Genomic DNA, 24,857 nt, shown 5'->3' with positions numbered 1-24,857 from the left:
CTTCTAGAGTCGATGCAACAGGGTATTCCAAACAAAAATAACCCTCTCCTGCCTTTTTTTTGAGACATATATAATTTGCAAATTCTCAGGACTGTTTATATGAATACTGATGCATTTCGTATATTTTTTATATAATCTCATTATTTTATATTCACCCTTTTACAAAAAGCTCTCTATATCTATGCGTACATTTAAGTCATTTTCAGCCTGAATAACTGAATATCAATATTTCCGACAGTTTTGACAAAATCTCATTATTTTCATAGGAGTTCCCTCTTCTTTCTTTTTTCAGTGTAAAAGTACACACAGATTTACCATTGGCATTAAACATAAAATAAACATAAAACATAAAAATCCAACAGTGGCCATTTGTCTTGGGTCACTCATCATAACTGAGTATAAAATTTCTAATATACTCACTGTTCTTTTTTTTTCTAGGTGCATTCTTAATACTTTCCTGTTTCTAATAAGAATGCTCTAATTCTAGCTGAGAATCATTGGCTTCACCAAGAGGATCATCATCATGCTGAAAATGGAAGTTGTCAACTTACTACCAACAGAATGGGAGAGACAGTGGCCCTGGCCACTGGTGCTCTGCAAGTGCCCACAGTTACATAACAGACAGATGAGTCTGAAATGATGGCAGGAGAAGAAGCATAGCACCCGTTATACCCTGCAACCATTCATAATTTGTGTTGCTGAAAAAGCCTTGGCTGCCTGCAGGAACGTTTTTTGTTTTCTGCTGTAAAATGTACTTACCCTAAAGAATAGAGGCGGCACTGCTTGTTGCGAATTTGATGAGCTAAGCCAAACCTGTCATCAAGACAGACAGACCAGGGCTTTTTTGAAGGGCTGGAGTCAGTAGCCAGGCTGTCTGTGCTCACGTGATCACACGCAATCTGTAAGGATTGGAAATCAATGTGAATAATTTAAAGCATTGGGTGATAGATGGTAGGTAGAGACTTAACTGCTTTCCCAGTCCCTGAAAACCGTAACGGGAGAGTTATGTCCTTCTCCACTGCTAACTACTCCCCTCCCCAGGGAATCACAAGACTGCTGTAAAATGTTTGGAGGAATTCCAAATACTAGATTATAAGTAACCTCATGGAGACTAGAGGCAGGTTTGAAGGGAAGTTAAGAACTGCTATAGCCTTGTGCACAGAGTATACAGGGGAGAACAAATCAGGAGCAAGGAAGGCAGGGAGGAAAAGTCAGGAAAGCTCTGCAGAGGTGTGTTAGTCTTGGAGGAGGAACAGAAGTTGACTAAGAGGCTGAGACCAAGAAGGGCATTCCAGACATGGAGAACAGTGCTCCCAAACCACAGAGGTCTGTTACCCACAGCATTCCTATTAGAAGTTGTGAGATATGACCAAGAGCATAGATCTTCGAAGGATACAAGATTATCTACTCTTTATCTCAGGCAGATAAGGTCGGGCCACCATGGTCCGACCAAGCATGTGTTAACCAAGGTAAACAGCTTGGGGTCAAGTGAGACTAATGCATAGTCCCTACTAACAAGACAGTACCCTCTGTGATACACTGGTCCATTGAAATTCCTCCTGGGGGAAAGGGCAAGAGCCCCAGCCAGGAAGGAGGTTTTCCAGAGCTAGCCAAAGCACCTCTCTTAACTCATCCATCAAAATTAGATAAGAAAACCAAAAGGAACATGTATCTAAGTCAAGTGGAAGGAAGCCAGTCTCTAATTTCAAATGCACATTAAGTAAACATACTTAGTGAGGAATTCTGACTTGTGTTTGAGGCTGGCACAGTGTGCACAACTGAGGCTGTTGGAACCAAAGAAAACAAGTTCTGTGGCCGAGGTATTTATCTTACTGAGCAACAGTATTTCCACCTAATCCCTCAAAACTCTCATAGTCATCATGATGCTCCATGAATCATGCAGCAGCTCTTGCTGTCACATCACAGACAACAGACCACTCCAGATGCAAAGGATGTTTTGAGGTTCATTGCTTTAATGCACTGGAAAACATAACAGGACAATTTTCTTCTTAAGAAGGTACTCTAGACTTGCCCAATCCTTTTATTTAACTGATTTTCCAAAATGTTAATCTGAAAAGAGCATATTACGTGGAGCCAGCATCTCCCTTATTCTTGCTGTAATCTAGGGCTGGCCTGGCAAAATCATCCTAGCACTATCTATCAGTGACTGAGAGAGAGCCTTCTGCTAGAATCTGGACATTTTATAGGAAAGCTTAAAAAGTGAAATCCTAAATAGTTAACTGTTCTTTTGATGAAATAAAAACTCACATTTTAAGGCAAGAAAAATTTAAACATGAAATTTTATAACCCACCACTTGCCTTGTATGTGCAGACATCTTTGGTGAACTTTACGTACAATGCCAATACATCTTTCCCCTTAAAGATAGAGACTAGTGCAGAACAGACTGGGTCAGATGACCTGGGGAGATACTGGGCCTCAACTAATGGAAATTCTTAGCTTAAATACTTACTTAGGACCTTATTAATGTTACTAGCTATATTACTTGTAGTCTGCCTATTTTGCAAGATAATTGTTTCTTGTAGTACTACCATATGTGTGATGGAGCCTTCAATAAAATTAATGATGATTAGATGACTTGAAACAATTGACCAAATATATAGTCCTATAAGATCAAAGATTGTAATAGTGTAACTCTGGATATGAGAAGCAACAAGAGCAAGCATTTCCTAGACCATAACAGACTAGAAAGACAGATGGTCCAGAGGCTTTTGACTATAGTAAACAGGGCCAAGTCCAGTAATAGCACATTAAGTAGCCTATCAATGAAATCCTTGACTGAGCTGGGAATGAGCACTCCTAGTGCTGTGAGACAAATTGATCATGAAATGCCTCCCAAACCTTGGTCAAAATTAAGACCAAAAGGGAGGAGATTGTAGAATAAAGAATGTTGCCCACCACCTAGTTCTACAAGAATCTCATTAGCCACTGCAGTCACTGACCTACAATACACCCTGAAAGGAATTCAGGGCAAAAATCAGGATGAGACATTCTGTGCTCTGGAAAAACTGGCAGAATAGGCCTTCAGATAGTTAGATATTTTCAGGGGAAAATGTATGAATCCTGTTTCTTGCATCTGCCCATACTTAGAAAGGCACTAAAACTATTAACTAAGATACCTGTTCCTTGCCATTAATAGTAACTTTCTCCCAAGATGTGTGCTTGATTGCACGGACCCCTTTGTCAAAATCAAATATCTATTAACCTCCCCTCTAACTTCCTCAGAATAGTCCTCAGAGCTGAGAGACCATGTCCCAGGTTATAATCCTCAGTTTGGCCTGAATAAAATTTTCCATTTCTTTCTCAGATTCACTATTGATTAATTTTTGTCAATATCTTCAACCCAGTATCTTTCTCTCAATACTTCTCTATCCACAACCACGGTTTAAAGAAAAAAGTGATAATGGAAAATGGAATTGAATCTTCTCTCAAGCAACTAGTACAGAACACACTTATTAACTGGATCCATCAACATGTTAATTTGTATAATTCATTTCCTACGATTCTCCCACAAATAAATGGAAATTATGCCTCTGCCTGCCCACTTCTTGCTTCCACTCACCCACCCAAAGGAGAAGCTGCTAATCTAATTAGTCAAAGCTCAATGTTCATCTGGCTGGTTTTCACTAGTACGTAGATTATGATGCCTTCAACCTTCACTGGAACTTGGTTCCACGCCCTGGCTCCTGCAGGCAGTTAGTTAAGCCCAGGCAGTTTGGTGGGCTCCAAAGACGTGCCTGGATCTCCTAAGCCTGAACCTTTTGTTCTAGGGCAGCTTCCTGGGGGTATTTTTATTAAAGTGGTATGATGATTTATTTATTTATTAAAATGGTATGATGATTTGCTATTGTTTCTTTGTATGTACTCTCCCTAAGAGCCTCCAAAGACAGATCAGGAGATGGACATTCGCAGGTACTTCTTCATAGTACCCTCCCAACCCCATTTAAACCTAACTCTAGCCTCTCCCATTGTGTTTCTCAAGGTGTGGCCCACCTACATTCTGATGGATGCGGGAGTACTTAAAAATGCAAATTCTTGAGTCCCACTCCATTCTATAAAATCAGAATCTTTGAGGCCGATGCATGTGAACATGCATTTTAATAAGCTCCCCCAGGTGATTGTTACGCAGGTGGTCCTGTGAGTTTCCTGGCAGCCTTTTGTAAAGTCCCACTGAAATGTTCCAGCCTGGCCTCACCTGTGCCTTAGCAAATTAAGGGAAGAGGCTACACTTGGGCCAGAGCTTTCAACTGAAAACAGCAGCCTCTCCAACCTCACCCCTAACAAAGGGCCAGAGAGGCAGCCCCTACAATTAGCCAGAGGCCCCCAAGAGTCCAGCAAGTATTAATGGTCAAGATTCAGGGCTGGAGAGGAGCTTCAAGATGACGGAAGAGTAAGACGTGGAGATCACCTTTCTCCCCACAAATACATCAGAAATACATCTACATGTGGAACAACTCCTACAGAACACCTACTCAACGCTGGCAGAAGACCTTAGACCTTCCAAAAGGCAAGAAACTCCCCACGTACCTGGGTAGGGCAAAAGGAAAAAGACAAAGCAGAGACAAAAGAACACGGATGGGACCTGCACCAGTGGGACGGAGCTGTGGAGGAAAGGTTTCCACACACTAGGAAGCCCCTTCGCGGGCGGAGACTGCAGGTGGCGGAGGGGGGAAGCTTCCGAGCCGTGGAGGAGAGCGCAGCAACAGGGGTGCAGAGGGCAGAGCGGAGAGATTCCCGCACAGAGGATCGGTGCCGACCAGCACTCACCAGCCCGAGAGGCTTGTCTGCTCACCCGCAGGGGCGGGCGGGGGCTGGGAGCTGAGGCTCAGGCTTTGGAGGGCAGATCCCAGGGAGAGGACTGGGGTTGGCTGCGTGAACACAGCCTGAAGGGGCTAGTGCGCCACAGCTGGCCGGGAGGAAGTCCGGGATAAAGTCTGGAACTGCCGAACAGGCAAGAGACTATTTCTGGCCTCTTTGTTTCCTGGTGCGCGAGGAGAGGGGATTCAGAGCGCCTTTTAAAGCAGCTCCAGAGACGGGCGCGAGCCGCGGCTATCAGCACGGACCCCAGAGACGGGCATGAGACGCTAAGGCTGCTGCTGCCGCCACCAAGAAGCCTGTGTGCAGCACAGGTCACTCTCCACACCTCCCCTCCCGGGAGCCTGTACAGCCCCCCACTGCCAGGGTCCCGTGATCCAGGGACAACTTCCCCGGGAGAACGCACGGCGCGCCTCAGGCTGGTGCAACGTCACGCCGGCCTCCGCCACTGCAGGCTTGCCCCGCATCCGTACCCCTCCTTCCCCGCAGCCTGAGTGAGCCAGAGCCCCCGAATCAGCTGCTCCTTTAACCCCTTCCTGTCTGAGAGAAGAACAGACGCCCTCAGGCGACCTACACGCAGAGGCGGGTCCAAATCCAAAGCTGAACCCCGGGAGCTGTGCGAACAAAGAAGAGAAAGGGAAATTTCTCCCAGCAGCCTCAGGAGCAGCGGATTAAATCTCCACAATCAACTTGATGTACCTGCATCTGTGGAATACCTGAATAGACAACAAATCATCCCAAATTGAGAACTTGGACTTTGGGAGCAATGATATTTATATATTTTTCCCTTTTTGTGTGTATGTGTATGCTTCTGTGTGTGATTTTGTCTGTATAGCTTTGCTTTCACCATTTGTCCTAGGGTTCTGTCCGTCCGTTTTTTTGTTTTACTTAAAAAATTTTTTTTCTTAATAATTATTTTTTATTTTAATAACTTTATTTTATTTTACTTTACTTTATTTTATTTTATCCTCTTTCTTTCTTTCTATTTTTTCTCCCTTTTATTCTGAGCCGTGTGGATGAAAGGCTATTGGTGCTCCAGCCAGGAGTCAGTGCTGTGCCTCTGCGGTGGGAGAGCCAACCTCAGGACAGTGGTCCACAAGAGACCTCCCAGCTCCACATAATATCAAACGGCGAAAATCTCCCAGAGATCTCCATCTCAGTGCCAAGACCCAGCTTCACTCAACGACCAGCAAGCTACAGTGCTGGACACCCTATGCCAAACAACTAGCAAGACAGGAACACAGCCCCATCCATTAGCAGAGAGGCTGCCTAAAATCATAATAAGGCCAAAGACACCCCAAAACACACCACCAGACGTGGACCTGCCCACCAGAAAGACAAGATCCAACCTCATCCACCAGAACACAGGCACTAGTCCCCTCCACCAGGAAGCCTACACAACCCACTGAACCAACCTCAGCCACTGGGGACAGACACCAAAAACAACGGGAACCACGAACCTGCAGCCTGCAAAAAGGAGACCCCAAACACAGTAAGTTAAGCAAAATGAGAAGACAGAAAAACACACAGCAGATGAAGGAGCAAGGTAAAAACCCACCAGACCTAATAAATGAAGAGGAAATAGGCAGTCTACCTGAAAAATTCAGAATAATGATAGTAAAGATGATCCAAAATCTTGGAAATAGAATAGAGAAAATACAAGAAACGTTTAACAAGGACCTAGAAGAACTAAAGAGCAAAGAAACAATGATGAACAACACAATAAATGAAATTAAAAATTCTCTAGAAGGGATCAATAGCAGAATAACTGAGGCAGAAGAATGGATAAGTGACCTGGAAGATAAATAGTGGAAATAACTACTGCAGAGCAGAATAAAGAAAAAAGAATGAAAAGAACTGAGGACAGTCTCAGAGACCTCTGGGACAACATTAAATGCACCAACATTCGAATTAGAGGGGACCCAGAAGAAGAAGAGAAAAAGAAAGGGACTGAGAAAATATTTGAAGAGATTATAGTTGAAAACTTCCTTAATATGGGAAAGGAAATAGTTAATCAAGTCCAGGAAGCACAGAGAGTCCCATACAGGATAAATCCAAGGAGAAACACACCAAGACACATATTAATCAAACTATCAAAAATTAAATACAAAGAAAACATATTAAAAGCAGCTAGGGAAAATCAACAAATAACACACAAGAGAAATCCCCATAAGGTAAACAGCTGATCTTTCAGCAGAAACTCTGCAAGCCAGAAGGGAGTGGCAGGACATATTTAAAGTGATGTAGGAGAAAAACCTACAACCAAGATTACTCTACCCAGCAAGGATCTCATTCAGATTTGATGGAGAAATAAAAACCTTTACAGACAAGCAAAAGCTGAGAGAGTTCAGCACCACCAAACCAGCTTTACAACAAATGCTAAAGGAACTTCTCTAGGCAGGAAACACAAGAGAAGGAAACGACCTACAATAACAAACCCCAAACAATTAAGAAAATGGGAATAGGAACATACATATCGATAATTACCTTAAATGTAAATGGATTAAATGCTCCCACCAAAAGACACAGACTCGCTGAATGGATACAAAAACAAGACCCGTATATATGCTATCTACAAGAGACCCACTTCAGACCTAGGGACACATACAGACTGAAAGTGAGGGGATGGAAAAAGATATTCCATGCAAATGGAAATCAAAAGAAAGCTGGAGTAGCAATTCTCATATCAGACAAAATAGACTTTAAAATAAAGACTATTACAAGAGACAAAGAAGGACACTACATAATGATCAAGGGATCGATCCAAGAAGAAGATATAACAATTGTAAATATTTATGCACCCAACATAGGAGCACCTCAATACATAAGGCAAATACTAACAGCCATAAAAGGGGAAATAGCCAGTAACACAATCATAGTAGGGGACTTTAACACACCACTTTCACCAATGGACAGATCATCCAAAATTAAAATAAATAAGGAAACACAAGCTTTAAATGATACATTAAACAAGATGGACTTAATTGATATTTATAGGACATTCCATCCAAAAACAACAGAATACACATTCTTCTCAAGTGCTCATGGAACATTCTCCAGGATAGATCATATCTTGGGTCACAAATCAAGCTTTGGTAAATTTTAGAAAATTGAAATCGTATCAAGTATCTTTTCCGACCACAACGCTATGAGACTAGATATCAATTACAGGAAAAGATCTGTAAAAAATACAAACACATGGAGGCTAAACAATACACTACTTAATAACCAAGTGATCACGGAGGAAATCTAAGAGGAAATCATAAAATACCTAGAAACAAATGACAATGGAGAAACGATGACTCAAAACCTATGGGATGCAGCAAAAGCGGTTCTAAGAGGGAAGTTTATAGCAATACAATCCTACCTTAAGAAACAGGAAACATCTCAAAGAAACAACCTAACCTTGCACCTAAAGCAATTAGAGAAAGAAGAACAAAAAAACCCCAAAGTTACCAAAAGGAAAGAAATCAGAAAGATCAGATCAGAAATAAATGAAAAAGAAATGAAGGAAACGATAGCAAAGATCAATAACACTAAAAGCTGGTTCTTTGAGAAGATAAACAAAATTGATAAACCATTAGCCAGACTCATCAAGAAAAAAAGGGAGAAGACTCAAATCAATAGAATTAGAAATGAAAAAGGAGAAGTAACAACTGACACTGCAGAAATACAAAGGATCATGAGAGATTACTACAAGCCAATAAATTGGACAACCTGGAAGAAATGGAGAAATTCTTAGAAATGCACAACCTGCCGAGACAGAACCAGGAAGAAATAGAAAATGTGAACAGACCAATCACAAGCACTGAAATTGAAACTGTGATTAAAAATCTTCCTACAATCAAAAGCCCAGGACCAGATGGCTTCATAGGCGAATTCTATCAAACATTTACAGAAGAGCTAACACCTATCCTTCTCAAACTCTTCCAAAATATAGCAGAGGGAGGAACACTCCCAAACTCATTCTACAAGGCCACCATCACCCTGATACCAAAACCAGACAAAGATGTCACAAAGAAAGAAAACTACAGGCCAATATCACTGATGAACATAGATGCAAAAATCCTCAACAAAATACTAGCAAACAGAATCCAACAGCACGTTAAAAGGATCATACACCATGATCAAGTGGGGTTTATTCCAGGAATGCAAGGATTCTTCAATATACGCAAATCAATCAATGTGATACACCATATTAACAAATTGAAGAATAAAAACCATATGATCATCTCAATAGATGCAGAAAAAGCTTTTGACAAAATTCAACACCCATTTATGATAAAAGCCCTCCAGAAAGTAGGCATAGAGGGAACTTTCCTGAACATAATAAAGGCCATATATGACAAACCCACAGCCAACATCGTCCTCAATGGTGAAAAATTGAAACCATTTCCACTAAGATCAGGAACAAGACAAGGCTGCCCACTCTCACCACTATTATTCAACATAGTTTTGGAAGTTTTAGCCACAGCAATCAGAGAAGAAAAAGAAATAAAAGGAATCCAAATTGGAAAAGAAGAAGTAAAGCTGTCACTGTTTGCAGATGACATGATACTATACATAGAGAATCCTACAGATGCTACCAGAAAACTACTAGAGCTAATCAATGAATTTGGTAAAGTAGCAGGATACAAAATTAATGCACAGAAATCCCTGGCATTCTTATACACTAATGATGAAAAATCTGAAAGTGAAATTAAGAAAACACTCCCATTTACCATTGCAACAAAAAGAATAAAATATCTAGGAATAAACCTACCTAAGGAGACAAAAGACCTGTATGCAGAAAATTATAAGACACTGATGAAAGAAATTAAAGATGATACAAATAGATGGAGAGATATACCATGTTCTTGGATTGGAATAATCAACATTGTGAAAATGACTATACTACCCAAAGCAATCTACAGATTTAATGCAATCCCTATCAAACTACCAATGGCATTTTTCACAGAACTAGAACAAAAAATTTCACAATTTGTATGGAAACACAAAAGACCCCGAATAGCCAAAGCAATCTTGAGAACGAAAAATGGAGCTGGAGCTGGAGGGAATCAGGCTCCCTGATTTCAGACTATACTACAAAGCTACAGTCATCAAGATAGTATGGTACTGGCACAAAAACAGAAACATAGATCAATGGAACAGGATAGAAAGCCCAGAGATAAACCCACACACATATGGTCACCTTATCTTTGATAAAGGAGGCAAGAATATACAGTGGAGAAAAGACAGCCTCTTCAATAAGTGGCGCTGGGAAAACTGGACAGCTACATGTAAAAGTATGAAATTAGAACACTCCCTAACACCATACACAAAAAGAAACTCAAAATGGATTAAAGACCTAAATGTAAGGCCAGACACTATCAAACTCTTAGAGGAAAACATAGGCTGAACACTCTATGACATAAATCACAGCAAGATCCTTTTTGACCCACCTCCTAGAGAAATGGAAAAAAAAACAAAAATAAACAAATGGGACCTAATGAAACTTAAAAGCTTTTGCACAGCAAAGGAAACCATAAACAAGACCAAAAGACAACCCTCAGAATGGGAGAAAATATTTGCAAATGAAGCAACTGACAAAGGATTAATCTCCAAAATTTACAAGCAGCTCATGCAGCTCAATATCAAAAAAACAAACAACCCAATCCAAAAATGGGCAGAAGACCTAAACAGACATTTCTCCAAAGAAGATATACAGAGTGCCAACAAACACATGAAAGAATGCTCAACATCATTAATCATTAGAGAAATGCAAATCAAAACTACAATGAGATATCATCTCACACCGGTCAGAATGGCCATCATCAAAAAATCTACAAACAATAAATGCTGGAGAGGGTGTGGAGAAAAGGGAACACTCTCGCACTGTTGGTGGGAATGTAAATTGATACAGCCACTATGGAGAACAGTATGAAGGTTCCTTAAAAAATTAAAAATAGAACTACCATACGACCCAGCAATCCCACTACTGGGCATATACCCTGAGAAAACCATAATTCAAAAAGAGTCATGTACCAAAATGTTCATTGCAGCTCTATTTACAATAGCCAGGACATGGAAGCAACCTAAGTGTCCATCAACAGATGAATGGATAAAGAAGATGTGGCACATATATACAATGAATATTACTCAGCCATAAAAAGAAACGAAATTGAGTTATTTGTAGTGAGGTGGATGGACCTAGAGTCTGTCATACAGAGTGAAGTAAGTCAGAAAGAGAAAAACAAATACAGTATGCTAACACATATATATGAAATATAGAATATATATATAGAAAAAAAAAAGGTCATGCAGAACCTAGGGGCGAGACGGGAATAAAGACACAGACCTACCAGAGAATGGACTTGAGGATATGGGGAGGGGGAAGGGTAAGCTGGGACAAAGTGAGAGAGTGGCATGGACATATATACACTACCAAACGTAAAACAGATAGCTAGTGGGAAGCAGCCGCATAGCACAGGGAGATCAGCTCGGTGCTTTGTGACCACCTAGAGGGGTGGGATAGGGAGGGTGGGAGGGAGGGAGATGCAAGAGGGAGGAGATATGGGGATATATGTATATGTATAGCTGATTCACTTTGTTATAAAGCAGAAACTAACACACCATTGTAAAGCAATTATACTCCAATAAAGATGTTAAAAAAAGAAAAAAAAGATTCACGGCTTTGAGGTTCAGCTGCTCCTCCACTAAACCTTGAGGAGTGGAGTTTTATTCTATTAAAGTTAACACTTTAAGCATTTCTTCTTCTTCCACAGACTTCGTCTTGCACAGATATCCCTATTGGAAAAACATTCTTTTCCATTCAATCTCTGCTAAGTTCCCCTTTCCTCTCCTAGCTCAAAAATAGAACACAGAAGTTTTTCCATTTTAACCATTTATTAACCATCTCATTTATAGACATTAGCTTTTGAAAACAACTAGGAGTAAGGAATCAGTAAAATTCAGCTCCTAAAAATTAATTAAATATTGATTTTTCAAACTTTCTTGTTAAGATTTATGGCCAAGGCTTCAATGAACTCTCTTGTGAGCAAAATCAGCGAGGGCAGTAACTCCTAGCTAAGCTCTAACTCAGGTAATTATGGGGTTTTTTCTCCCTCTCTCTAATTCCCCTTGTCATTTTAGCCATATAAACAGAATTAAGCCTGGATAAAGGAAAACAGACTCCAGGAAAAAATGTTTTCTGAAATGCTTTGTAGTTATTTAACTTGAAGGGATCTAATTTATTTTCCTTTCATTTTGTATCCCAAAAGCCTGAATAGCATTTCTGCCAACCCATAAGTAGAATCTGGCAAAGGGAGCCCTTAAATTTTGGGGACTTGGCAAGAATCGCTTCAGTAATCAAACTGTATGTTAATGAAATACATTATTTTGAAAGGTAAAATATCAAGGAAAGAGTTGTATTTTTGTTGCTTTTTTCCCAGTTTGTATGTGTGTGCATGTGTGTGTAGCAGTAAATATAATAGAAACTATTGTTATAAATTTGTAAAATCTGAATCTCTAGATCCGTAGGTTCTTATGTCATTCTTACAATTAGTTAGATGGGTAGATGATTAGATAGATAGATAGATAGATAGATAGATAGATAGATAGATAGATAGATAGACTGACTTTAAAACGTATTTTTTCTTTTTAAAACAGCAACTGTTGCTTAGATTAATTTTGTACTGCAAGCCATGCTTCCTGAAGGCATATGGTTCGGGGGTTGCCATAAAAAGCTGGATCTGGAGCCTTCCTTTAGAACACAGCACTGGGTTTATGATTTAACTGTTTCTTGTTAGCAGCAGTGTATCATCTACTCCAGAACTCAGAGATGTAACCATGGCCTTTCACATTAGAAAACAATACCTAGTAAAACTGAGCTTGATGTTATGCCCACTCTACCCAAATACCTTGATCTGTGCTTCTGTTCCCAAGCTCCTTTGGCCTGGGGAAGTTTACCCACCCCATCTGTCCACCCTGTTAGAGAACACACAGTTATCTTGCATCCTAGCCGTTCACCACTGTGGGGGGCGGTATTTAATTCAGGTTTGACATCCCAGCCAGTGCCTAGCACAGCGTCATCCACAGAGCAGGTACTCAACAAATGCCTGCTGAATTGAGGAATGAATAAATCAACTGATAAACATATCAAATGCTACGCCTTGCTGTACAAGCTTGAACACGGATTTGAGGGAAATATATATATATATATATATATATATATATATATATATATTAAAGCAGTGTAAGAGGATGGAGGTGGGATTTGCTTAAGTACCTACAGAGGGGTTTTTTTGTTTTTTTTTTCCCTTGCCCATTATGACCCACTACTGCTAACTATGAAAATTTTAGGTAATAGTGACTCTAATATTCTGCCAGCTTTGTAGGCTTTCATTGTCAAGATGAGTTCTCAATGAGGCATAAGCTCCCAAAGCAGCCAAAAACTCTGCATTACATAGAGAGGGGGAGGGAGCACTGGTCAGTAGGATTCTGATTAAACCAGTTAGTGTCATCTCTGATGAGCTCCCACCTGCTGGTCTAGTGACTCGGAAGCACACAAAAGCACAGGACTTTAACTGGGTAAAATGACCTCTGATTACAAAACAATTGTGAGGTCCAGAACTTTATCTTGTTCTTTCTAGAGGATGAAAAATCTTCTAGCGAGCTTTAACAACCAAATCTCTATTATTATACTCATCAAGCTGAATAATAATTATATGTCCATTTATCTACCTTCCCAACTAGTTTGTTAGCCACCTGAGGGCAGAGACTGTATTCCCAAGGCCTATGTTCCTGGCACATAGTAGGTGCTCAGTAATACTTGGTTAATAACAATTCTACACTAGTCTTAACAAAGTACAGGCTCACGGAGCTGGGAGGGACCTTAGAAATAATTTGATACAATCTCTTCATTTTCAAGATCAGAACAGCCAGAGCCAAACAAGCAAAATAAACTTCCCAGGGTCACAACATTAAACTACATCACAGGATGCTTTTTTTAAAGAATTTTTTCCCTCTCAGCCCATACCTCATAGGAAAACTCCAAGAGGGGCTTAAAATAACACTTTCATGCCTCAAGAGCTTCTTCTAAGTTAACATGCCTTTTATAAGTTACAGAACATTAACCTGAAATACATATAAAATAGAATTTAGAGGCTTTCATGTGGTCAATTTATACTGGGGGGTGAAGCTCACAATTCTCAAATTCAACTCATAAATTTAACACCTCTCATTTTTCTCTAGGGCTTTTAAGGGCTTCTTAAAGTCATAGTTAAGAGATCCAGCTTCTTATTCTTCGCGTAAAACCAAACTATAAAATTAAAATTTCAGTATTTTAATTGTCTAAGTCCACCAAATTAATTTGCAGCAGCAAAATAAGATGAAATTATGTAAAGCACAGGGACCAATTTATCATCCCATTACTCATGATGAATTCAACAAGCTTTTACTTCCATGTCTAGGTGACAAATATTAAAATTCCTGGTTGTCTGACTGCATCATATGAGAAATGGGACTTTCTTTTACCGCTAAACTAGCCTTCTAAAATTCCAGAAATATACGCTCTCCCATGGATGAAAAACGGGCTTGGCCGCCAGTGAGGTTTGGGAGGGGAAGTGGGATGCCAAGAGCGAGTGGGCCGAAGGGAGATCAAAAGACCCAGGGACCCCCAGTGCCATACCAGCTCCACAGTGCAGCCTCCCCAGCTGCAGCTTCACAGGCAGTCTGAGTTTCTAATTTACTAGCACCTCTCAGCTCAGGGCGAACTTTCCCTCGGGCCTTGATTTTCTTTTCCGTCTCTCTTTCCTCAGGATCAGGCTACTTGAGAATGGAACCTCCTGATTAATGTGTCAAGAGCCATAGACTCTCCTTAATGGAGGGTCTCTGCCTGCTCGGGTCGCCCGGGCAGGAGCTGCCACAATGTGTTAAGTCACTAATGAAGGCCAGTGCTCAGTAATGATTTAAAGTGCCCTAAGAACAGAGAGTCTCCGGATTCAGTAAGCTTCTCTTCCTACTGCCTGCAAAGCTTCCTTTACTCTCTGGCCTAACGCATCCCTGTCTGCCAAGCTTCTGTGGCAGAAAAGCGAAAAGGCAGACTTCTCCAAATACAAAATGGAATTTGAATCTCCAGATGATGGTTTTGGTTTGTGACACACTGGACTGCCTACTCATGGGCACGAATCTGTCGCTTCACATGGTTTTCCAGAACAATTTTCTAAAGTGGATCTTTAAAACACATCGGGATGAATCATTAAAACATCTCAGGGTGACGATACTCCTGGAAGGGATAAGATGCCGAAGCAGATGGAAGGCATCTATTATATGCCTCTAAGTGAGTGAATATATTTAAGCAGCAAGGCCTCAGAAACTCTATCAAGTCCCTATCAGGAGGCACTGAGAAACTCCCCAGCCTTCTTTAAAAGGGGGTAATTAGCGGGACTTCCCTGGTGGTCCAATGGTTAAGAATCCGCCTTCCAGTGCAGGGGATGCAGGTTCGATCCCTGGTCGGGGAACTAAGATCCCATATGCCGTGGGGCAACTAAGCCCGTGTGCCACAACTACAGAGCCCATGCACCACAACTAGAGAGAAGCCTGTGCACTGCAACTAAGACCCGATGCAGCCAAAAATAAATAAATAAAATTTTTTTTTTAAGGGTGCAATTAGCATCTTTTACAGAGTCTCCATACCCACTTGTGCCTGAGACACAACCTGAATGGTGCTGATGTATCTCAGGAACCTCAAGGCTTCTTCATCCAGGGACCGAGCAGGGCCTGCCCAAGGCTGGAGATCTATATGCCACCGGGGACCCTGTAAGGAGAAAACATAGGTCAGTGTGTAAGGTATCAGGAGCTTGGGATGGGGGTGGGAAGGATGCAGAGCATCAGCGAGGCAAGACTACTAGCCGCCTGCAAAACAAACACGGCTGCACTTTGCGGCAGGGAGTTGGTTCGGAGCTGCTATAGTTAAGGCCACATCAATCACAGGGAGACAAATGAGGCCTGAGAAAGCCCAGCTACCAGATTAAGCAGGAGACTGCAAAAGCTAGAGGGGATGTCTGTCTCGATCTTCTGATCAAAGGCAAACTCCACTCGATCCCATCAGGCTCTCTCAGCTGCAGCTTTGTATTACCTGGAGCCACTCCCCATTGTGGAGAAAACCTCCCCTGCCTGCTATGGTTTCCAAGGCTTAGAGCTTCAGAAATAGGTGCCTCCTAGGGGCCAGTTTTGTTGTCATGGTCCCATAATGCCTGAATCCTCAGGGCGCTTGGGCACCTTCCCCCCGAGCAAGGGGGGGGGCGGCACCCAGAGTTCTAGACCTCAGTGCACCTGTCGTCTGGACCATGCACCTGCCAACAGTCCCTGGAGCTGGCACTACCACGGCTGGCAAGGGTGGCCTTCTAGCACTGTGGGACAGCCTCCAGCTTTCAGCAGAGGACATGAGGGGCTCCCAGGAGCAGGGGGATGAGAACCCTAAGCCCCCGTTTACAGCAAGGGTAGAGCAGATGAAGGGTTGGAGGAAAGTAGTGGTGATCTAGAAGAATCAAAAATGGGGACCCCTCCAGTCAAAAGGAAGCACCAGTCATAAAATCCTTGCTAGAGCTCAAGTTCCCCGCCTATAGTTGTCACCACCTGGAAACCTCCGGAGGCTCACTGTGATCCCAAGGGCAGAGTACTGCCCAGAGTGTATGATGGGGAAGGGCAGGGGCCTGGGCAGGGAGAAGCCCCAGCAGCTGGCAGGGTGAACATCTAGCGTCAGGAAAGACTCTGGGGGTCTGGGCACAGGGGTTCCTGCAGAGTGGTTAAGATGGGCCCCTAAACCCCATTTTAAGGTGAGGAAAGGGGCAGGGGAGGGTTCTGGGGACAAAATAAAGGGACTGTTCGTGTACACACATTGTTCTCCAGTCAGGTATTGCAATGGTCTGAACGTGTGTCTCCCACCCCAAATTCTTATGTTGAAATCCTAATGCCCAGTGTGATGATGTTAGGGGGTAGGACTTTTGGGAGGTGCTCATGTCATGAGGGTGGAGCCTTCAAGAATGGAATTAGTGCTCTTTTAAAAGAGACCCCTCATAGCTCCCTAGGCCCTAACACCATGTGAGGACACAGAGAGAAGTCAGCCATCTGCAGCCCAGAAGAGGGCCCTCACCAGAACCCCACCGTGCTGGCACACCCATCTTGAACGTCCAGCCTCCAGAACTGTGAGCAATAAATTTCTGTTGTTTGTAAGCCAGCCAGTCTGTGGTATTTTGTTATGGCAGCCAGAATAGCCTAAGACAGGTATTATGGCAAGAACTGTCTGTCACCCACAAAGAAACATCAAAACAGGCTAGCCCTGAGGCACTTTAGTACGTTTATGGGTTTTTTGCCCCTAAATGGGGTGGCCTAGGTGACTTGGGGGTTAAACGGAAAGCAAGGAAGAGCGGGGGGCAAGCAGGTTAGTCAGTGTGAAGCCAAGTGTGTGGGCTTGGGGAAGAAGAGTACACTCTGGCATGAGGGTCAGAGATAAATGTAGACACTTTGTAAGTGGTAAAGCGTTATTCCAGGTTAGGCATTATGAGACTCATATCACTGCACCAAGTCCCGAGAGCCCACAGTCTTAGTGGCTCTCAGGTCTGCACTGCCTCACGGTGGCTGAGAGCCCTGCAGTCCTCTGGACTGAAAGAACCCTCACTGATTTCCCACAGGCTGTCTTTTCCTCAGGAATCCTTAAGGCAGGGACAGTTTCATGGGCATGCCACCTGCACAGTCTGAGAAGGGCTTGTGTTTGGCTCAGTGCTGACACTCTTAATAATTTTTTAACAAGAGCCTCCACATTCTTATTCTGTACTGAGCCCTGCAAATTATGTAGTCAGTCTGCCCTGAGGGCACCTTTTTTTGGGAAACAGGCTTTTCGTATAGCTGTTCCTCTTCTGTGAAGGTTGAGTAGGCAAGAGACTCCAGTCAGAGAGAGCCTGAGAACATTAAGTAATATATCTTCCCAGTTAATGGCTCCCACCCCCTATTTCTTTTTTCCTTCTCTAAATTAGCTGTTGATTACCATTCAGTCAAACAATACTTATTGAGCATCAGCCACTCTGTGCCAGGCACTGGTCGGCACACATTTGAATAAAACCCGGAGGCTCCTGGGAGGTGCTCACAGTCTGGTGGGAGAGACAGATACATACAAAATAAGTTTGACAGGGAAATGCTGAAACGTTAGGGAAAGTCATTCTTTCTGGGAAACTACTTAATTATGAAATCATAAATTATAGACACACTTTAGTACAAATGCCTCTTAGTTTTGCTTGGTCACACTCCTTTTGCGTCTAACGACAAAGAGTGTCTTCCCAGGTTGCCGCTGCTGTCAGCACAGCAACACAATGCTGCATGCAAGCTTGTCCAGCCCTGGGGTTTAAAACTCCCCACATCATTGTTGTGGGACCCTGACAAGTACCCTGGCACCTGGCCCAGGAGCCTCTTGATGAAAATGATAAAGTTCCCACATTATGGTTTTCCTCTAAATCAGGGATCTGTAAACTTTTCTATAAGAGGTCAAACAGCAAATATTTTAGGCTTTGCAGGCCATACAGTTTCTGTTGCAATTCCTCACCGCCTGTTGTAGCTCAAAAGCAGCCAAAGACAGTAAGTAAACAAATGGTCAGGACTGTGTTCCAATAAAACTCCATTTACAAAAACAGCCGGCAGGCTGGATTGGGCCTGCTGTGGTTTGCTGACCCCTGCTCTATTTGATTCTAATTTGGTTGTAGACCAGCCTAGAGGAGAGTGTTTACTAGAAATAATGCAAGAGATACAGATTATGATATCTGGGTTACAAACAACTTTGTCATCTGGGTGACTGGGGAAATATTGGCCAGGTCCCAGCAGGATACAGTGGGAAGAATTTAATAGAGAGCCTATTTATAATACAAAGGTGTAGGCAGAGTTTAGGAAACCAACAAGGAGTAATGCAATACCTGTAGCTGGTAGCACCAGGGAGCCCTTACAAACCCTGAGCCTGAAGGAGCAAAGAGGGGAAGGAATTTGTGGAACCCAGAGAGGGAAACTGCATGGAGAAGGTGTTTCATAGAAGAACACAGCCAATCCCATCACATCCAGCCCTATTACATACCCATCCTAACTGTCAAATCGAAGGATAAGCTAGAGAAGAGGGAGGCTGTGGTTGGTCCATAGGTCAGCCTACTGGGGTGCAGAGCAGGAGGAGCAGGATGGAGAGTGGTGCTGGAGAGGCAAGTGGAAGGTCTCCTGCACAGCATCTTTGGAAAGAGGCACTGAGACTTGACCAGGGAGTCATTCATTCATTCAGTGGCCATTTGTGCCTCGTGCCACGCTCTGGGTTACAATTTAATATAGGACAGAGCTGTGTACACCAATAAATGCAATGAAGTTCTGCAAGAGCTTTGACTGAAATCTCTGTAGGGCACAATGGGGTCACGGAGAGATGAAGGACCCAAGTACCACTCCAAAATAAATGCCAGAAAATACAAATGTAGATTATAGGAAGCAGCCTCCAGTGTAAGAAGCCCAAAACTCTCATTAAAGAGACACCTTAAAAACAGTAGAAGCACTTAACCTGGGCTAAAATACGAAAGTAATGTCACTGATCAATAACAGTGAATCCATACGGTGACTCAATATGACAAAACTATATAATTATCTTAAGAATCCACAAGCAGTATCCATCTTGCTATCTGATATTTCTCAGTTTCACTGAGTGTTGACCACGACAAAGCTAAACACGACAGCTGGAACGGTGAATAACATAAGTTGAGGGGCCTCAGGTGGGGATATAATAGAAATATACAGCAGACAGATGCCCTCAGAAGTGCTGTGGCTTAATGCTTTGGTTGAGCTGTTTAAAAAACATTTCACATAAAGTAATGTTCTCATCGGCATCAGTCTGACAGCAGTTTGTGATTATTTCCCCAAAGAAACCACTAGCTTTTATCATATCTTTCAATTATCACTTGTCTTAATTCTCTAGTGCACACATCAATATTTGTCCTTCAAAGATCCCACAAACAATTCTCTGAGCACCTTAAAATACCCATGGTTGGTGTTTACTAGTACAAGGCAAAAAACCCCATCTTTTTCTTTTAAAAAGATTTTATCATTATGATTTTACCCTCAAACAGTTCCCTAAATGCCAGGGTCCACTATTAGCCATGTGCTCCAAATATCGTGTGGCCAGGACAAGGCTACCCCCATCACTCCCAGGAGGTGGGAAGGTAGATTCCCAGTCCCTTTTGTCACCCCCACTTCCTCTTCAGATGGGTAAAGGAGCAGCTTAAGCAGAAGGTGGTGGAGGTACAGTCACTGGGGTCATTGGGGGCTGGTCTCTGTCCCCGGCAGGCTTGAGCTGAAGCGTCAAATGGAGCATACACAATGCGTTGCCACAGAGAAGCGGCCAGGCTCCTGAGCCCCTGCAGGGGCGGTGGGCGGGGTGGAGGGGTGTTGTCCAATTCCTTTGCAATCTGTGGTCCGGCCCCCTACCTAAACCACCAGGCCAGTCGTTCAAAGGAGCGCCTCCCGCAGCAAAGACAGCCATCCCAGGAAAGGCAGGGTCCCAGGTTTCTGAGGAAAGGCAGCTGCCCTCACCCACTTTCGTCCGTGAAGGATTCATCCGGCACTTCCTCCAGGAAACATGCGTTGCAAAGTGAACTGGTTTCTTCTAACGAGGGGAAATGTTTTGATTATACAGAAAAAAATTCCAAAAATTAACACTAAGCAAAGGATTCTATACACAACTAACTCATGTTGTTTGGGGGCTATTTTGCAGACATCTGAGCATCTCTTCCCAAAGGGTAAAAAGTGATCGCTGAGTCAGCCCAAGTTGGTGCACAGAGATAATGGATCTGGCTCTAAAGACGGCAGCAGGCACAGCCGTGAGGCTTTCACATATTTTTATAATTTATGACTTCAGCATCAAATTTGTTTCTTGAAAAAAGAAAATGATTCTTTCAAGCCAAAGAAACTGAATTCCAAGATTTTACTAATAAAAAATAATGCAAAATATAAAGCAATCTTTTAAAATACTCTTTTGCCTACGAGCCTACACGTATGCATATAACAGAAATATATTAACTCAAGACCATAAGCCCCAAGCAAAACTGGTTGCATTAAAATATATATATACATACAAACACACATATATAAAAGCAGAGCCACCCATGACCTGAAAAGAGAATCATTGATTCTGCCTCGTGCAAAAGCTTTCTTTGCCTTGAAATTTGGAACAACAGCTTCCTTCTTCAGAGGCCGTTTTCCCCACACCCATGAATGACCTCATGCAGGCCACACAGAAATTGTCCAATTAGCAACAGTTCCACCATCAGTTGTACAAGCAAGTTTTGTACATGCATGTTTTTTACTATCTTTTAAAATAAGAACCAAAGGAGTCTAATGGTCCCATTCCTCTGTGTTTCAGTGCTACAGTTCTTTGGGGATGAAATTGTATGACAAGTGATTTAAATAATCAGTTTCTTTATTGTGATAGATAATTGGTAGAGTGTCTGGGATATTTTTACGATGTTTCAATACTCTCAAATGCGCATTTCCACAGCTAGTAAGCTCTTGAAAGGTTTTAGAACCAGCAATTTTCTGCTGGGAGAGACGGCTGACAATTGATTTTCTGTGCTGTGGTTGTGCCTGTGGAAAAGAACAAGGTTGTGAGTCCTTGACTCAAACTAAACAATACGCTGAGCCTGTGTGATGAGTTGATTTTGGGAAGCCTAAGCTTTCTAGAAAAAAAAACAAACTCAAAACAAGCAAAATCTATTTATTTGGCAATTCTGCTGCAATTCTGTGCTAATTAAGAGCATCTGTCAGTGGGCGGGAAACAATGATTGAAGGAAATTGTTTGCTCCTTTTTAGAAGGAGAAGGGGGGCTGTGGGAGTTGTTGGGGGAGGCGGAGGCACAAAATGGTACCTGGGAAGAGCATGAATCCAGATGAGCACCAGCCACTGTCTTTCTGGAATGCCCTGAGATAACCATGGTTTCTAGGACTTCGCTTGAGTGGGATTAGGGGCTCCCAGAGTCTCTGGGTGGCAGCTCACATGTCTCTCCCCACCAGTCTCATGTAACAGGACTTTCTCTCAGAATCAGCCCTGCTTTGGAAAGAGCAGGGGTCAGTTACACACTTTATTGTTACATTTAAAATTCAGGTACCCCACGCAAAAATTTCATTAAAAAAAAAAATCTCCGTTTCAGTTCTGGGTAACATGGATAAGCACGCCCGCACCCTGTGTCTGGCACTGAATACGGCAATAAAACCTGGACAGAATGCCGAGAGCAGCTATTTGAGGAATCTGAAAAGTAAATACTAGCAGGCAGATTGAAGACCAGAACTCAAAGTACCAGGAACCAGCAGTGAGGTTACCACTGTTTTTCTCCTGGTATTCCCCTCAAGCCCCGACTCAGGCAGCCGCACACTGGATGTGGACATCATTGCAGACGAGAGCTCCAGGAGAAGCCCTCTAGTGCAGGCTCAAGGAGGGAAGGGATCTCCTAATGCTCAGAGAAAGCAGGGGGCTTCCCCATTTCCCCCTCTCCTTGCATTTCCTTTCCTTCATTCTAGCATCCCAACTCTCAGGCAATCCCACTGCAGTGGTGGAAGCCACAGCAGGAGTCCGCAAGCACCTAAAACTCTGAGGAAAGGGAAGTTTCTTCTCTGATCTGAGGTTGTGGCCCCAAACCCTGCTGAGTATTTTCTCTCTTCTCAGGCAGCTTGGCCTTGGACTTGGACATAGTCATGGGAAGGGTGCCATAAAACACAAGCAGAGCAAGAGTAACTAAAGTCTAGCCTTTCTAGCCAGAGGTTCAGGAATGCAGGGGACTAGATAATACAGTCAACCCTCGGTATCTGTGGATGCGGAACACTGGGGATACTGAGGGCCGAATGTAGTACGCCATTGTATAAGAGACTTGAGCATCCACAGATTTTGGTATCCGTGCGCATGCTAGAAACAATCCCCTCCCCACCCCAGATACCTAGATACTTGCATCTGCACGTGCATCTGAACCATTAGCATATCAAAAACTTTGAGAACCAAGCTAACAGACTTCCACCAGGTCCCAGACTGGCCACTGGTGTCATGCATGTGGGACAGATCTGAAGAACACTGCAAAGATTTTGAAAACAGAACTGATACTGAAACAACAATTCATAGAAGGCTGGCTGGAACTTGAGACCTGAACCCAACCAGGTCAAGTGCCTGTAAAAACAAATATATGGACATTATCTATAGTATTTAAACATGACTCAGAGTCTCATGATATTACATACAAAATGCCCAGGATATAACCCAAAACTACTCAGCATATGAAGAATCAGGAAAATCCCAATTGGTGTGGGGAAAAGACAATCAACAAATGCCAATGACATGACACAGATACTGGAATTATTTGACAAAAACTTAAAAGCAACTATTACAGAAATAGTCCAAGAAGTAATAGTGTACACTCTTGAAACCAATAGAAAGATAGAAAGTCTCAGCAAAGAAATAGGATATATAAAGAGCCAAATGGACATTTCAGACCTGAAAAATACAATAAACAAAATAAAAATCTCAGTAGATGGACTCAATAGCAGAATGAATATAACACAAAAAAGAGTCAGTGAACTTGAAGATAGATCAATAGAGAGTATCCAATCTGAACAACAGAGAGAAAAAATTATTTGAAAAAGAAATGAGGGCTTCCCTGGTGGCACAGTGGTTAAGAATCCGCCTGCCAATGCAGGGGACACGGGTTAGAGCCCTGGTCCGGGAAGATCCCACATGCGTGGAGCAACTAAGCCCGTGCGCCACAACTACTGAAGCCCGTGCGCCTAGAGCCCATGCTCCACAACAAGAGAAGACACCGCAATAAGAAGCCTGCGCACCGCAAGTAAGAGTAGCACCCGCTCACCACAACTAGAGAAAGCCCGCGTGCAGCAATGAAGACCCAACGCAGCCAAAAACAAAATAAATAAATAAATTTATTTTTTAAAAAATGAAAAGAGCCTCAGGGACCTGTGGACAATATCAAGAGGTCTAACACTCAGTTACTGGAATCCAAGAGGAGGAAGAGAAAGAATGCAGTGCAGAAAAAACTACTTAAAGATATAATGGCTAAAAGATTCCCAAATTTGACATTAGACATAAACCTAAAGATTCAAGAAGCTCAGCAAACCCCTAACAGAAAGACACAAAGAAATCTATGCCCATACACATCTTAATCAAACTGCTGAAAACTAAAGACACCGACAACAACAAAAAGCTCAGTCTCTTTAATCTTGTGATAGACTTAATAGTGGGCCAGGGTCCAAATGGCTAGATGGGAAAGGCAGAGCCAGCCCAGCTCAAAAGGGCTTCTTACCCTGAGGTCCCCTCCCTGTCAAGGCCCAGTCCCACCTCCCCAAGTCCATCTGCTAAATGTCTTTGGCAGCAGACAGCACACATACTGAAACCCAAATCCAGAGCACATTCTGAATCCTTTCCCCATCAATCTGCCGCCACTGCAACATTACACAGAGTGTAGGCTGGGAGGCAAGGGAACCAGAAATCAAATCAACTTTGACAAGAAAAAATGCACTATCATTCAAGCAGATAACTTTTAGGAAGAAATTTTTTAAATAAAATAAAAAATAAACAGAAAAGGAGGAATAAATGCTCAGCTCTAGATTTATTCTCTAAGTTATCCTGGTAAGTTGGAAAGAAATGCCAAACTAATTTGAGTTGGGTTTTGTTCTTAAACTGACGTCTTTAAATTCACTGTGTTTTTTGTGTGTGGCAAAATAGTTCAAGTCTGGGTGAGACTGAAACACACAAAGGGATGGTGAAGAGAATAAAATATATAATGTATTTTAGGTTTTTATCATTGACAACAGAAAGAGAAGCCAAATTCCTGGAGTAGATCCAGTGAAATGCAGAGGTTTTCATTCATTTTCATGATATAGAAACTATATAACATCTGCATACACAGTAGGCACTCAAATGTCAAATCATGGATCTCACTAGGGTTACACATCGACCATGAAAGGAAGGGAGGAGTTTCATT

General features: G+C 42.5%; 1 protein-coding gene across 1 annotated transcript in view; it reads right to left on the bottom strand.

Annotated features, from left to right (window-relative positions):
- Window positions 1-24,857, bottom strand: part of METTL24 (methyltransferase like 24) — a 109,280-nt gene that overhangs the window by 60,191 nt on the left and 24,232 nt on the right. The window contains exons 2-3 of the mRNA XM_061207440.1: window positions 15,531-15,629; window positions 760-899 (exon numbers count right to left, since the gene is read on the bottom strand). Coding sequence (XP_061063423.1) covers window positions 760-899; window positions 15,531-15,629 — 239 coding nt within the window. The remainder of the gene's footprint in view (window positions 1-759; window positions 900-15,530; window positions 15,630-24,857) is intronic.

The sequence above is a fragment of the Eubalaena glacialis genome, chromosome 12, assembly GCF_028564815.1.
Source record: "Eubalaena glacialis isolate mEubGla1 chromosome 12, mEubGla1.1.hap2.+ XY, whole genome shotgun sequence".
Classification (NCBI taxonomy): Eukaryota; Metazoa; Chordata; class Mammalia; order Artiodactyla; family Balaenidae; genus Eubalaena; species Eubalaena glacialis.
The sequence above is the reverse complement of the archived record's forward strand: the minus strand, read 5'-3'. Positions and strand labels throughout refer to the sequence as shown.